The sequence below is a fragment of the Coregonus clupeaformis genome, chromosome 5, assembly GCF_020615455.1.
Source record: "Coregonus clupeaformis isolate EN_2021a chromosome 5, ASM2061545v1, whole genome shotgun sequence".
Classification (NCBI taxonomy): domain Eukaryota; kingdom Metazoa; phylum Chordata; class Actinopteri; order Salmoniformes; family Salmonidae; genus Coregonus; species Coregonus clupeaformis.
This window is the reverse complement of record NC_059196.1, coordinates 25,476,853-25,494,029: the sequence shown is the minus strand read 5'-3', so window position 1 is coordinate 25,494,029 and position 17,177 is coordinate 25,476,853. Positions and strand designations below refer to the sequence as shown.

The 17,177-nt window shown below is 43.9% G+C and overlaps 1 protein-coding gene across 1 annotated transcript in view; it reads right to left on the bottom strand.

The window, feature by feature from the left end:
* The window catches only part of LOC123483535 (FRAS1-related extracellular matrix protein 2-like), a 123,022-nt gene that overhangs the window by 30,974 nt on the left and 74,871 nt on the right, over positions 1-17,177 (bottom strand). Inside the window, exons 7-9 of the mRNA XM_045213764.1 lie at positions 16,519-16,644; positions 16,050-16,301; positions 1,706-1,855 (exon numbers count right to left, since the gene is read on the bottom strand). Of these exons, the coding sequence (XP_045069699.1) occupies positions 1,706-1,855; positions 16,050-16,301; positions 16,519-16,644 (528 nt within the window). The remainder of the gene's footprint in view (positions 1-1,705; positions 1,856-16,049; positions 16,302-16,518; positions 16,645-17,177) is intronic.

Here is a 17,177-nt window from a genome sequence, read left to right as displayed (position 1 = left end):
TGGGGTTGAGATCTGGAGACTGGCTAGGCCACTCCAGGACCTTGAAATGCTTCTTACGAAGCCACTCCTTCGTTGCCTGGGCGGTGTGTTTGGGATCATTGTCATGCTGAAAGACCCAGCCACGTTTCATCTTCAATGCCCTTGCTGATGGAAGGAGGTTTTCACTCAAAATCTCACGATACATGGCCCCATTCATTCTTTCCTTTACACGGATCAGTCGTCCTGGTCCCTTTGCAGAAAAACAGCCCCAAAGCATGATGTTTCCACCCCCATGTTTCACAGTAGGTATGGTGTTCTTTGGATGCAACTCAGCATTCTTTGTCCTCCAAACACGACGAGTTGAGTTTTTACCAAAAAGTTATATTTTGGTTTCATCTGACCATATGACATTCTCCCAATCCTCTTCTGGATCATCCAAATGCACTCTAGCAAACTTCAGACAGGCCTGGACATGTACTGGCTTAAGCAGGGGGACACGTCTGGCACTGCAGGATTTGAGTCCCTGGCGGCGTAGTGTGTTACTGATGGTAGGCTTTGTTACTTTGGTCCCAGCTCTCTGCAGGTCATTCACTAGGTCCCCCCGTGTGGTTCTGGGATTTTTGCTCACCGTTCTTGTGATCATTTTGACCCCACGGGGTGAGATCTTGCGTGGAGCCCCAGATCGAGGGAGATTATCAGTGGTCTTGTATGTCTTCCATTTCCTAATAATTGCTCCCACAGTTTATTTCTTCAAACCAAGCTGCTTACCTATTGCAGATTCAATCTTCCCAGCCTGGTGCAGGTCTACAATTTTGTTTCTGGTGTCCTTTGACAGCTCTTTGGTCTTGGCCATAGTGGAGTTTGGAGTGTGACTGTTTGAGGTTGTGGACAGGTGTCTTTTATACTGATAACAAGTTCAAACAGGTGCCATTAATACAGGTAACGAGTGGAGGACAGAGGAGCCTCTTAAAGAAGAAGTTACAGGTCTGTGAGAACCAGAAATCTTGCTTGTTTGTAGGTGACCAAATACTTATTTTCCACCATAATTTGCAAATAAATTCATTAAAAATCCTACAATGTGATTTTCTGGATTTTTTTTCCTCAATTTGTCTGTCATAGTTGACGTGTACCTATGATGAAAATTACAGGCCTCTCTCATCTTTTTAAGTGGGAGAACTTGCACAATTGGTGGCTGACTAAATACTTTTTTCCCCACTGTACCAGACTGGGGTTGCGTACCAAATTGCACCCTATCCGCTATGGGTCCTGGTCAATAGTAGTGCACTACAAAAGGAATAGGGTGCTATTCAGGATGCAGCTGGGGCTGCCTCCCCCCATTCCCTCTCCACCGATGTTTACATTCTAGAGGTCATATAACATCCCAACAAATCCAGCCTGTGTTGCTCTGGGCGTTCTTTCTGCTTCCAAACCACCAGAGTGACAGACAGACAGACAGACAAACCCTGAGGAGGACTAAAGCCTATTGTTCCACCTGGTTAACCTTTCCCTAAGTTCTATATGGCTCTTTAAATACAGCAGTAAAGCCAGTGTGCTGTAACACAAAGACAGTGTATTGTAGTACAGTCCCCTGTGTGAGCACAGTGTGTTGTATTGTAGGGACAGGGACACCTACCTTCAGCAGACAGTGTGCTGTCATAGACATAGAGTGTGTTGTGTTGTACAGTAAAGTGTTGTATAGTATAGTGTTGTATTGTATTGTATCTACCTTCAGCAGAGACAGGGTCTGTTTTCCTGGAGCGTACAGTGACCGTAGCTGTTTTAGAGAGGTCAGTGCCTGTCCTCCACACCTTGACCTCCACATAACCATCACTCTCATCCACAAGGTAGTCTGTATCTCCGAAGTAGAATACTGGAGCTGTAGAGGAGAGGAGAGGAAACACAGGAAGATGTTATACATCATTATCTTGTTTCAGTCGGTTTCACAGCTGGATACTGTCTGATGTAACTTTTGAGTTGAATTTGTAATAACCCACATTTCAACTACAATTACTTCTGAGGACAGAACTAAATGACTGCACATTGAGCCACTAGCTGGCACTCAACAACTCAACACTAGTCATTTCCAGCACTTAAAGCACCTGATTTACAGTATGGTACATTTGAAGGGATGTTATTTTGTAATATGTACAGAATGTAAATGTAAAGACTAGAAGCCTGAAGGCATTGCTCTATTTCTGTGTCTGGTTGAAAGAAGCCGGTGCAGTGTAGTCGACTGTGGTAGAGGAGTGTGTGTGTGTGTTTGTGTTTGTTTGTGTGTGTGTGTGTGTGTGTGTGTGTGTGTGTGTGTGTGTGTGTGTGTGTGTGTGTGTGTGTGTGTGTGCGTGCGTACGTACGTAGAGGAGTTGGAGGAGTCCAGGCCTGCCTGTCTGCAATTAGTACTTTCCTGAGCCCAGATTCCGCTACAGTCAATCTCCCCCACACTGTTCTGTTCCTCTCACTCTCTCTCACTCTCTCTCACTCTCTCGCTTTCTTCTTCTCGCTCTCTTTCTCGCTCTCTCTCTCTCTCTTTATTCCTCTCTCCCTCTCAGTACTTTGCGTGCTGTGAATAGGGCTAGTTCTTGGGAAGTTGCTGTCAACTAACATCACAGCTGACTCAAACAACCAGAAACACAGGGAGGGTGATGATTGAGTGTAATGGCCCTCACAGTAAGAGTAGGACCCTGTGCTCATTTACTGTACGTTCTGGGAAAATAAACAACTTTGAGGTAAAACTGGAGTGGCAGTTGTTGGCTCTGAATTATATGAATGATCGCTTTACTAGTTTTTTTGTGTGTGAAAATAGATCAAACCAACCCTTCTCTCCAGACTACTGAACAGCAGAAGCCTGGTCCCTCACAGAAGAACTGGATATAGGCTTAGTCCCAAATGGCACCATATTCCCAATACAGCACACTACACAGGGAATAGGATGTCATTTCAGACACAGCCATTGTGAATACATTAATGAATTGAATGGTGGTGATATCGCTACAGGCATATACCCTGTTTCCATGACGATGATGATCACACCTCTAGGCTGGTCTGGTGTTTCTCATCTCAATGTGACACAGATAAATGGGAAGATAGGAGAGGAGGAGAGCAGAGAGAAGGAGGAGAAGAAGCTAATACTGGATGAAAAGTACTGTAGCAGTACTGTAGTAACTCAGCCAAATACTTGTTTTATCTGATGCATTGACTTAATCTAAATAAACACTGTAAGAGGAAATTATACATGAAGAGCTTTTCAAAGCATGTTAAATAAGAGAGATATCTGTAACTGTATACTGTGTAAAGCAAAACACCTGATATCTACGTTTATCAGACAGGCTTATATCTATGTTTATCAGACAGGTGTAAAGACGTGAATTATATCCCTTCTAACACCTTACTAAGTCACACATTATCTTGGACTCAAAGAATACCATAACACTTTTCAACAATTTAAACAGGATTGGATATCATCTTCTCACAGTATTAGCCAGTCGAACAAGCTGCCAGAGGGAAAACTGTTGCTTTAGACAGCCTGAGGATTTGTGGTTGAAAGCATTGTTGTCAGGTATGAAAGTGCCTTGAATTGGTAATAGGCTTACAGGGTGCACAAACAGGACAAATACACCTTTCCTCCTTTATCTAGGTCGAGAACAAACCTAGAACAAGAGTGTGTCAGAAATGGCACCCTATCCCTTATATAGTGCACTACTTTTGACCAGAGCCCTGGCCAGAAGAAGTGCACTATGTAGGGAATAGGGTTCCATTTGGGATGCAGTCAAAGTGTGTGTCGAGAACAAACCTAGACAAAGAGTGTGGGGGTCAGGGTTTATGCAGCTGCCAGTGTCTTTCCCTACAGACAAATCAAACAGGGCGGACTTTAGACTGGCTCAGCTCGATCTCCACGCTACTGTGGTAATCAGATCTGTGTGTGTGTGTGTGTGGAGTCCCAGACCTGCAGCTGTAGTAATCAGATAAGGTTGGTTTGTACAGCAGACAAACACCATCTTCAAAGCAGCATGGCCCATTAGGTGTAAGATAAACCCCTGGCTCCTGGGCTGAGGGAGGACTCGCCTAGACCCAGCACCACACACACACACACACACACACACACACACACACACACACACACACTCTCTCTGAGTAAAGTTACCTGAGGTCAAAGCAGGTGGAGGTTTAACTAGGTAGCATCCTAAATGGGCCACAAACAGGGCTCAAGCTGTGGCCAAAGACAGACTCCAGTGGTAGAAGATTGTTGCAGCCCTCACCCGTGACAAAGAGGTCTAAGTAAGTAATCCAAAATGGCACATATTTGGATGAATAGAGTGTCATTTTGAGAAGTACTAAATCTGTTCCCGCTCCCACCAGGCAGTGAGGTGCCATTTATAATCTTGGGAAAACAAACCATTGTTTAATAGGAAGTAGAATAATTTCCTTGAATTTTACAGAGTGAACTTTGTAGTGTAAAATAACCTCTGAACATGAGCTCAGAAGACAAAAGGACATGTAAAGCATCTGTCTTAATGACTGTATGTGTATGTGATTACAAGTGACACACACACACACACACACTATAGCTAGGAAGAAAAAACAAAAATGATCAACATCGACCACACCGATCACTTATCGCAGGGATTTTGCTGATTTCGTTCATTATGATAAGTAGCTTATACCAGAGAAATGTGAAGTTTGAAATGAAATATGTTTGCTAATATGGGTGATTGTTACTGGGACAATTGATGCCTACAACCATCAAACTAGTAGTAGTTTAAAGGATAATTGAAAAATACTGTGGTGCATATCAATGTTATTAATGTTCATCATTATCACATCAATTCAGGCAATTTATCACGATGTGGATTTTTGTCCACATCGCCCAACTCTAACAAACACGTGCACGCGCGCGCGCGCACACACACACACACACACACACACACACACACACACACACACACACACACACACACACACACACACACACACACACACACACACACACACACACACACACACACACACACACACACACACACACACACACACACACACACATCCCCCCACCGACCCCTCCTTAAAGGGACTGTTGTACTCCTCCAACTACAAAAGCTGCTTGATCAGTCTTGAACTTTAGATGGCAGTCCCACAGCGCTGTATACCTTATCTAACGGAGGCAGCAGGGTTACTGCTACTCCGCCTACTGTATAACACTAATCACAGTTCTCTAATAAAGAACATACTGTAGCAGCAGCTGCATATCAAACATAAAGTCATCTAAAGTTATACTGGATAATTCAATGACCTACTATAACTACACTGAACAAAAATATAAACGCAACATGCAACAATTTCAAAGATTTTACAGAGTTACAGTTCATAAAAGGAAATCAGCCAATATAAATAAATGCATTAGGCCCTAATCTATGGGTTTCACATGACTGGGAATACAGATATGCATCTGTTGGTCACAGATACCTGAAGAAAAAGGTAGGGGTGTCGATCAGGAAACCAGTCAGTATCTGGTGTGACCACCATTTGCCTCATGCAGTGCGACACATGTCCTTTGCATAGAGTTGATCAGGCTGTTGATTGTGGCCTGTGGAATGTTGTCCCACTCTTCTTCAATGGCTGTGTGAAGTTGCTGGATATTGGCGGGAACTGGAACACGCTGTCGTACACGCCGATCCAGAGCATCCCAAACCTGCTCAATGGGTGACATGTCTGCTGAGTATGCAGGCCATGGAAGAACTGGGACATTTTCAGCTTCCAGGAATTGTGTACAGATCCATGCGACATTGGGCTGTGCATTATCATGCAGAAACATGAGGTGATCTCAGCGGATGAATGGCACGACAATGGGCCTCAGGATCTCGTCACGGTATCTCTGTGCATTCAAATTGCCATCGATAAAATGCAATTGTGTTTGTTGTCCGTAGCTTATGCCTGCCCATATCATAACCCCTCCGCCACTATGGGGCACTCTGTTCACAACATTGACATCAGCAAACCGCTCGCCCACACGACGCCATACACACTATCTACCATCTGCCTGGTACAGTTGAAACCGAGATTAATCCGTGAAGAGCACACTTCTCCAGCGTGCCAGTGGCCATCGAAGGTGAGTATTTGCCCACTGAAGTCTGTAACGACGCCGAACTGCAGTCAGGTCAAGACCCTGGTGAGGACGACGAGCACGCAGATGAGCTTCCCTGAGATGGTTTCTGACAGTTTGTGCAGAAATTCTTCGGTTGTGCAAATCCACAGTTTCGTCAGCTGTCCGGGTGGCTGGTCTCAGATGACCCCGCAGGTGAAGAATCTGGATGTGGAGGTCCTGGGCTGGCGTGGTTACACGTGGTCTGCGGTTGTAAGGCCGGTTGGACGTACTGCCAAATTCTCTATAATGACTTTGAAGGCGGCTTGTGGTAGAGAAATGAACATTCAACTCTCTGGCAACAGCTCTGGTGGACATTCCTGCTGTCAGCATGCCAATTGCACGCTCCCTCAAAACTTGAGACATCTGTGGCATTGTGTTGTGTGACAAAACTGCACATTTGAGAGTGGCCTTTTATTGTCCCCAGCACAAGATGCACCTGTCTAACGATCATGCTGTTTAATCAGCTTCTTGATATGCCACACCTGTCAGGTGGATGGATTATCTTGGCAAAGGGGAAATGCTCACTAACAGGGATGTAAATAAATTTGTGCACAACATTTGAGAGAAATAAGCTTTTTGTGCTTATGGAATCTTTTCTTTCAGCTCATGAAACATGGGGCCAACACTTTACATGTTGCGTTTATATTTTTGTTCAGTATATATAGCTACAGTTGAAGTCGGAAGTTTACATACCTTAGGTTGGAGTCATTAAAACTCTTTTTTCAACCACTCCACAAATTTCTTGTTAACAAACTATAGTTTTGGCAAGTGGGTTAGGACATCTACTTTGTACATGACACAAGTAATTTTTCCAACAATTGTTTACAGACAGATTATTTCACTTATAATTCACTGTATCACAATTCCAGTGGGTCAGAAGTTTACATACACTAAGTTGAATGTGCCTTTAAACAGCTTGGAAAATTCCAGAAAATGATATCATGGCTTTAGAAGCTTCTGATAGGCTAATTGACATCGTTTGAGGCCTACCTTCAAACTCAGTGCCTTTTGCTTGACATCATGAGAAAATCAAAAGAAATCAGCCTAGACCTCCACAAGTCTGGTTCATCCTTGGGAGCAATTTCCAAACGCCTGAATGTATGTACCACGTTCATCTGTACAAACAATAGTACGCAAGTATAAACACCATGGGACCACGCAGCCGTCATACCGCTCAGGAAGGAGACTCGTTCTGTCTCCTAGAGATGAACGTACTTTGGTGCGAAAAGTGCAAATCAATCCCAGAACAACAGCAAAGGACCTTGTGAAGATGCTGGAGGAAACTGGTACAAAAGTATCTATATCCACAGTAAAACGAGTCCTATATCGGCATAACCTGAAAGGCTGCTCAGCAAGGAAGAAGCCACTGCTCCAAAACCGCCATAAAAAAAGCCAGACTACGGTTTGCAACTGCACATGGGGACAAAGATCGCACTTTTTGGAGAAATGTCCTCTGGTCTGATTAAACAAAAATAGAACTGTTTGGCCATAATGACCATCATTATGTTTGGAGGATAAAGGGGTAGGCTTGCAAGCCGAAGAACACCATCCCAACCGTGAAGCACGGGGGTGGCAGCATCATGCTGTGGGGGTGCTTTGCTGCAGGAGGGACTGGTGCACTTCACAAAATAGATGGTATCATGAGGAAGGAAAATGATGTGGATATATTGAAGCAACATCTCAAGACATCAGTCAGGAAGTTAAAGCTTCCAAATGGACAATGACCCCAAGCATACTTCCAAAGTTGTGGCAAAATGGCTTAAGGACAACAAAGTCAAGGTATTGGAGTGGCCATCACAAAGCCCTGACCTCAATCCTATAGAACATTTGTGGGCAGAACTGAAAAAGCGTGTGTGAGCAAGGAGGCCTACATACCTGACTCAGTTACACCAGCTCAGGAGGAATGGGCCAAAATTCACCCAACTTATTGTGGGAAGCTTGTGGAAGGCTACCCGAAACGTTAGACCCAAGTTAAACAATTTAAAGCCAATGCTACCAAATACTAATTGAGTGTATGTAAACTTCTGACCCACTGGGAATGTGAAGAAATAAATAAAAGCTGAAATAAATAATTCTCTCTACTCTTATTCTGACATTTCACATTCTTAAAATAAAGTGGTGATCCTAACTGACCTAAGACAGGGAATCTTTACTAGGATTAAATGTCAGGAATTGTGAAAAACTGAGTTTAAATGTATTTGGCTAAGGTGTATGTAAACTTCCGACTTCAACTATATATTATACTTGAAAGTAGTGAGATGTGTAGGCCCACTCTGTGAATACGTCCCAAATGGCACCCTATTCTCTATATAGTGCACTACCTTTGACCAGAGACATATGGGTGTATAGGGAATAGGATGCCATTTGAGACACAGCCTGAATGCCACATTGGCAGACCGGCAGGCAGCGCTGATCTCATTGAGATAGTAGCGGATGTTCTTAGTCAGATTCAGAAACATAATTCACGCACACACAGAAATGAATGTACAGACACACACACAGCTCTTCTACATGCACAGACAGCTATCCACATAACACGCTGTCTCCTTATACATCCAGGGAGGTACCACTTCCACATCCATATATTTACAGTATGCAGTACACCTGCCTGCCAGCCTGCCTGCCTTCCGTAAGTATGACAGGACTTGTCCTTTCACGCACAGGTAATTGCTGTTTGATAGAGACTCAATCGCCCATGCATGCCATGCATCCGGACGCACCAGGGGGAAGGAGAGGTGTGGTATGGAGCCACCGGGGAGGGTTGTGGTATGGAGTGGGACAGTAAAACATGAGAATGCTTGTAGAGCAGAATTACAGTCTTGTATTTATGCAGTGGTGTCACTGGTCTGTAAATCTCAGGAACGCTCTAAGGTCTGTAAGGTATGATTATGGTTCTGATGAGAGTGGGACATGGGGCGGGTCTGGGTCCTGAACAAGGATGAGAGGATAAGAGAGTAGTGGGCTGACCCTACCCTGTTATTACCTCCCTACTGCCCCATCTGGACTCACCTGGATTCACCTGGATTCCAGGTCACACTGATAGCAACAGATGTGCTGCAGCATTTTAGGGAGAGGTAGCGTAGTGTTAACTATAGTGTTAACTGTAGTGCTAACTGTAGTGTTAAAATTACACCTACAGGGCTAGACTGCATGTTCAGCAAGCTCTACAGTAGGTCAGAGTCTCATTACTGTATTCCAATAAAACTTGCCGCCCGTCTGTTAAACACATGATCCTAGTAAATAATGGTTATAATCAGGCAGGGAGAGACAGCTCCTGTCCTCGGGGGCCTGAGTGACTGCAGGAGATTTTTATTCTGTTTCAGAGCTGCGTTTTAAACCTGGGAAACAAACCATGAGCGATCATATTTCTGGCAGACTCCAAGTACCAGAGTTGCCCTTTACTGATTGAGATCATATACAGTCTACAAATGGTACCTATAATACATGTTTAGTTGGGTTGTATCTCTGGTTGTGTTTGGATAGAAGGGACACTGGCTGCATCTCCTGAATGTCTAGCTCTAATGTACATCCTTTTCTCTTTGGAAGTGGGAGTGGAATTCGGCAGCGGGGAAACAGTTCCCTCCTAAGGCCCCTGACTGTTTAATGGGACCGGGTCAGCTCAGACAGGACAGAGTGTGTGTGTGTGTGTGTTTGACGGGACAAGGTCAGTCCATTCGGGGCCGGGTGCAGCTGCCAGCTGCTGAAACGCAGGACCATCACTGGCGGGGACAGGTGCTATACATGCATGCACGTACCATCCCAAAAGACCACCACTTCTACAGTACAACACACAGAGGAGAAAGGCTGATTCCATGCTCTGCCTGTACTGCCTGAGTATCTGTGTCATGTGTGGAGGAAAGAAGCAGGATTAACATGCTTATAACCTCTCATACTGTATAGTACACTACTTTTGACCAGGGTCCATAGGGAATAGGGTATCATTTGGAATGTACCCATGGTCTGGGAGAACAACAGTCAGTAATATCAATGATTTATTTATTTCTTAACTCTGATTTGACAGCTATTCTTTTCATTGTGAGTTAACTGTGTATTAATGTTTAGATAGTGGGTCAAGGATGTTTGAGGGGCCGGTAGGATGGTAAACAGGGAAGACAGATTTCCTATAAGCACCCTGAGATGAGATTAGCTAACTGGGTTTTCTGCAGATGTGAAGTGTTCTCAGAGGAACTGGGTTGAAGGGTCAACAGTTTAAGGTGGTTACAGGCAAAATACATTTCCTACTTGTCACTGTGTACCCACTGAATAGTCTAAATTGTCTCTGCGTTATAGAAAGTGGCATGGCACTGATAAACGCCTGATAACTCACTACTAGCCTGGTACCATATCTGCATGTGGTTTAGCTAACTGTACTGACAATTGTCACAATGCTATACATACTACCTCGCCCTTTGGTCACAGTTTGAGAGAGTGGGCTGTAATCTGTATTTCCATGCTCTGTGACTGACAGGCAGTGTGCTGGCCATGCTGGTACGAAAACCACTGTGTCAGTTTAATACAATCACACTACAGACTGGAACAGAAATTTGTTCTAGAGTGTAAAAAATATAAAATAGATCATTCCAAATGTATGGAACTAAAGTTCCTCTTGGCATGAACTTAAGTTGTGGCATGTTTTGTGTCTTGGTATAGAACACTGTCATTGTTCTAGTTAATTAACAACCAAAACAACAGGAGACAAGCCTTAATACGTCCACAGTCCGGAGATGAGTTTCCCTCAGACAAAGAGGCTCCCCATGCTAACAGCAGTCACAGTCTCTTCTCTATGTTTTCCTTCAGTCCTTATCTATCCGACATCATCGTGTTCTCAGAGCCGTGGCCCTGGGCCTCAACAGGGCGTCTGACTGACAACCAGGATCCTCTCCCTCCTGCATATCAGTTGGCCAGGTGGAGTGGTTCATACAGGTTAATGTATAGAATGAAACACACACACACACACAGAAGGGGTGGGTGGGGCAGGGGGAAATACCTTCTTTGTGGAAACTTGCTTTGTGTACATTCTTATTGTTATCTTAGAATGGGATCCTGATTCTGTCTGCATGGCGTCAAGAATCAGATGAAGACAAAGAGGAAGAGAGGAAACCATAGCCTGAAGCTACTGTCTGACAAGCTGCCTAACCCCTTGCTAGTGACGTCAGGAGCACTAACCTGATCAACACAAAGATGGCATGAGGTAAACAGTGTGGCGGCACCTCCCAAGAGCATCATGGATCAGGTGTTGAGGGTGTTTAAGGTGCCAGGATACGATGAGATGGAAGGATGGAGAGACAGAGATATGGAGAGATAGTCCTGAAGAGACAGGGCTGATGTCAGCCTATATATATATACTTGGCAAGGAGGAGGTGATAATGGAATGGATTGAGCTCTGTTACATAAAGGAGGAGAGGGAGGAGAGGTAGAAAGACCTATCTGTTGAAGGAGAAGAGCAGTACTGTAGACTGATTACCTGTCAGATCGTACCTATAATAGGGAATAAGGTGTGATTTGGGAGGCACCCCAGATCATTGCTAAGGTATGTGTGTGAGAGTGTGAGAGTCTTATGTGCATTCTGACCGTGACAAGTCTGTGTGTTGTCTAGAAACTATCTCCCCACTACTACAACACCTTCTGCTGAAAGGAACCCTGTTTCATTGGGAGGAACACTGTGAAACTGTGACCTCCTGAACAGGATTAGAGGTGAGCTACATTCCATGGCTGTTATACAGGGATACAGACTATTATAGGGTTGTTATTCAGGGCTGTTATACAGGGGTACAGACTATTATAGGGTTGTTATTCAGGGCTGTTATACAGGGGTACAGACTATTATAGGGTTGTTATTCAGGGCTGTTATACAGGGATACAGACTATTATAGGGTTGTTATTCAGGGCTGTTATACAGGGGTACAGACTATTATAGGGTTGTTATACAGGGCTGTTATACAGGGGTACAGACTATTATAGGGTTGTTATACAGGTGTACAGATTATTATAGGGTTGTTATACAGGGGTAAATACTATTATAGGGGTGTTATACAGGTGTACAGACTATTATAGGGTTGTTATACAGGTGTACAGACTATTATAGGGTTGTTATACAGGGGTACAGACTATTATAGGGTTGTTATTCAGGGCTGTTATACAGGGGTACAGACTATTATAGGGTTGTTATACAGGGCTGTTATACAGGGGTACAGACTATTATAGGGTTGTTATTCAGGGCTGTTATACAGGGGTACAGACTATTATAGGGTTGTTATTCAGGGCTGTTATACAGGGATACAGACTATTATAGGGTTGTTATTCAGGGCTGTTATACAGGGGTACAGACTATTATAGGGTTGTTATACAGGGCTGTTATACAGGGGTACATACTATTATAGGGTTGTTATACAGGTGTACAGATTATTATAGGGTTGTTATACAGGGGTAAATACTATTATAGGGGTGTTATACAGGTGTACAGACTATTATAGGGTTGTTATACAGGTGTACAGACTATTATAGGGTTGTTATACAGGGGTACATACTATTATAGGGGTGTTATACAGGTGTACAGACTATTATAGGGTTGTTATACAGGTGTACAGACTATTATAGGGTTGTTATACAGGGGTACAGACTATTATAGGGGTGTTACACTGGGGTACAGCCTTTTATAGGGTTGTTATACAGGGCTGTTATACAGGGTTATAGACTATTATAGGGGTGTTATACAGGGGTACAGACTATTAAAGGGGTGTTATACAGGGGTACAGACAATTATAGGGGTGTTATACAGGGGTACAGACTATTATAGGGTTGTTTTACAGGGGTACTGACTATTATAGGGTTGTTATACAGGGCTGTTATACAGGGTTATAGACTATTATATGGGTCTTATACAGGGATACAGCCTATTAAAGGGGTGTTATACAGGGGTACAGACAATTATAGGGGTGTTATACAGGGGTACAGACTATTATAGGGTTGTTTTACAGGGGTACTGACTATTATAGGGGTGTTATACAGGAGTACCGACTATTATAGGGGTGTTATACAGGGGTACAGACTATTATAGTGTTGTTATACAGGAGTTGTTATACAGGGGTACAGACTATTATAGGGTTGTTATACAGGGCAGTCATACAGGGGTACATATTATTATAGGGGTATTATACTGGGCTACAGATTATTATAGGGTTGTTATACAGGGGTACAGACTATTATAGGGTTGTTATACAGGGCTGTTATACAGGGGTACAGACTATTGTAAGGTTGTTATACAGGGCTGTTATACAGGGGTACAGACTATTCAAACCATTAACACTTTAGTTCAGCGTCCCAACAGCTGCTCTGACACTGAGGGGAATACCAAGGAATAGAATAGGTTAAAGATCTTATGCACACACTGGTAGAGGTCCCTGTACACCATCTTAGGTTACAGAGGAAGGAGCTACTGTACAGTAGAGAGCCATCTCAAGCATTTCCTTTCTCCAAGTCTCACGCACACACACACACACACACACACACACACACACACACACACACACACACACACACACACACACACACACACACACACACACACACACACACACACACACATACACTCTCTCTCTCTCTCTCTCTCAGTAGTGTGTCTGCCTCTGTTCCCAAGGAGGCTATAAGAGAACCTGTAACCCGGTCTGAGTAATGCAGTGGGACCATTTATCATTCACTAAGCTCTCTTTCCCACAGGTTCAAATATGTGACATCATTTCCTGCCAGTGTCAGTCAGCACATGATGCTGAATGACAACGTCCCCTGGGAATATGTGACTAAGAATGTCACTACGGTCTGAGACTCAGTGGCTAAGAAACTATTTGGACATTAAACAATGAATGCAAGCATAAATACATGCCCCAAAGTATGCAGGATACTTGAATTGGAGATCTAAGACTGAAAATAAATCAATTCGTTTTTATTCTACAAAATCAGGTTGCTTAAAATAAGAGAACACAAAATCACACTCTCAAACAATGATGAAGTGGAATTTCTATCCAATGGGATAAGATGTTATTGAATATGTCATACAGTCTATCCTTTATGCACCGCATTTGATTGATATCCTCCAGAACATCATGGTTCTTGTCTTGACTATCATTTACTATCCTTTCCATGGCAGGTTTATGAGAGGGACTGACTGTTAGAGAGATATGTTTGGTAAGAGGGGAGTTGTCCTGTCTAGATGGTCTATCTACCCTGTGAGAGAACATCTGGTGAATCTTCACTCAGTCTGAGATGGTAGATCAGACCAGTGCTACGTCTCAAATGGCACGCTATTCTCTACATAGTACACTACTTTTGATGAGGGCCCATAGGGCTCTGAGCAAATTAAGTGTACTATATAGGGAATAGGGAGCTATTTGGGACGTGGGCAAAAGTAGTGCACAATTAAGGGAATGGGGTGCCATTTGGAATGCTCCCCTGGTGTAGATCTAACCATGTTTAATGTATCTTAATGATCTGCATTAAACAATGTTTTCATTCCATCTACAGGCCTCCTCCAATACTTTTATGACTCAATTAAACTCCTACAGCGAGGTTTTGGAATGCTGAGTGGAGAGTTGCATCAACCCAATTAGCTCTGTTTCAGACAGACGTTTTGATGGTGTGTTTGTATGCAGCAAGAGAGTTTTGATGAAAGTTTGAAAAGGAAGATTCAGCGATTATACCAAGGGATGTTCACATCCACTGTTCCCTGCCTGCCACCCCTTCACAGCGGTGCTTCCTTTAGATGTCCAGTGTGCACACCCACACACCCGCACACAAACACACACACACACACACACACACACACACACACAAACACACACACAGCCAGGGTCTATAGGGAGAAGGGAGAGGGGGAACTAGCCAGGCAGATATGGAAGAAAGGAATGCCCAAGAGGTGCTGTTGAACAAAGGCTGTTTGGGAGATAGGAGATTCAGATGTGGATATGAGCCTTGCGATAAGGGCTTCCCTCCAGCAAGAGGAGACACACAGGGGCAGTGTCCCAAATTGCACCCTACTCCTTACATAGAGCACTACTTTGGACCAAAGCACCATGGGACCTGGTCACACACATGTACATACACACACATGTACATACACACACATGTACCTACACACACATACATACACACGTGCACACAAGCCACTATTCCTCTATTGTTTTCATTCAGTTGGTACTACATAAGTTGTGTACTTCATGTTTCCCTGTATCAGTCAGCATAGCACCACATAGGTCATTTATCATACCAATAATATTTTATTTCATAAGTTCATTTAAAGTTTAGGGTATGCTCTTCATCTAAAGGATATAATTAACCAATACATAAATACATAAACAAAACCACATCCAACAGATGGGAGCCTGCTTCTATTGGTAAAGTAATTAATTCACTTTGCCTGAGGAGTAGTTGTGTTCTTCTTTTCCACTCTTCATGTATAGGTATGTGTGTTTGTGTGCATGTGTGTGTGTGTGTGTGTGTGTGTACCTTTTGAAGGTCCCCTGATCGATCTGTTCTAGATGTTTCATGAATACTATTAAAGTGTAAATGTACCTTTTTACACAGCATCCCAACTGTCTCCTTTGCTTAGAAGCAACGTTTAAAAATGTCTGCTAACATTGTTGTCTTAACATAATCTTCCAGAGGTGACAGGACAGGAGCAATCTTTTTTTCTCACTCTCACGTTGTGAAAGAACACATCTTCGTTGTAATATATGTCCCAAATGGCATCCTATTCCCTATAAAGTGAACTACCCTGGTTTAAAGTAGTGCCCTACATAGGGAATAGGTATTCAAGAGTGGTATTAACACTTTCCTCAGCTGGTAACTGTTATCCTGTCCTCCAGGCGAGAGGTTTGAAAGGTCAAAGGTGAAAAGTCAAGGTGAAAGGTCAAAGGTGAAAAGTCAAGGGTCATCTTACCGTCGTCAAGGTCAGGTATGATGGTGACCCTGGCAGTGTGGTACTCCTGTCCCAGACGGCCTCCCATGGGCATACTGAGGGTAACGTTGAAGCTCTCCTCCTCTTCATACAGAGAGTCATCTATGATCACCACACGACAGGATTTCTCCGTCTCGCCCTTATCGAAGCGCAGGACACTGTTGTGTTCCTCAGGTCTGGATATGTAGTCAGAGTAGGACAGGACTGTAGTGGGGATGGTCCCTGTAGCTGTGGCTGTAGGAGAGAGGGATGAGAAAAGAGGGAGAGATGGAGAGGAGAGAGATGGAGAGATGGAGAGGAGAGAGATGGAGAGATGGAGAGGAGAGAGATTGAGAGATGGAGAGGAGAGAGGACTCTAGCTGTAGTGTGTGTGTATGTGTGTGTATGTGTATGTGTATGTGTATGTGTATGTGTACGTGTATGTGTGTGTGTGTGTGCATGTGGACTGTACCTTGCTGTGTGTAGCAGATGACCATGAGTTCCTGTGTGACGTCACCACTCCTACGCACTGGGATCAGCAGCTCCCCGATGTCCTCCTCTATAGAGTAGACTGCAGACGGGATAAACACTGTCGACTCTGGGGGGAGTGGGAGAGAGAGAGAGAGAGAGGGAGGGGGGGGGTGAGACAGAGAGAGTGAGTCAGAGAGGGGGGCAGAGAGAGAGAGAGAGGCGGGAGACAGAGAGAGAGAAAAATAGAGAGAGAGAGAGATAAACCATCATATCCTACTCACTGTGTACGTACTTATCTCATTAATACAGAAGCTATGCTGATGAGAAGAGGGAACAACAATGTGTCTGTTACATTATGTTGCTGCTGGTGCTCTGGTCCAGGCTCCTCTCTGAGGACTTAACAGAGTTCTATAAAGGATGTGTTGACCCAGTGAACTGAGGCAGAAGACATAGTCTGCGTCGCAAACGGCACCGCAAACGGCACCCTATTTCCTATATACAGTAGTACACCCCTTGCAGGGCCTGGTCAAAAGTAAGGCACTATATTGGGAATAGGGCGTCATTTGGGATCCATCCAGAGGATATGATGACTAACATCAGTGGTTGGCACAGACAACTGCCCAGAAACCTCTCTGATTTTACAGCTGACGGACAGGGACC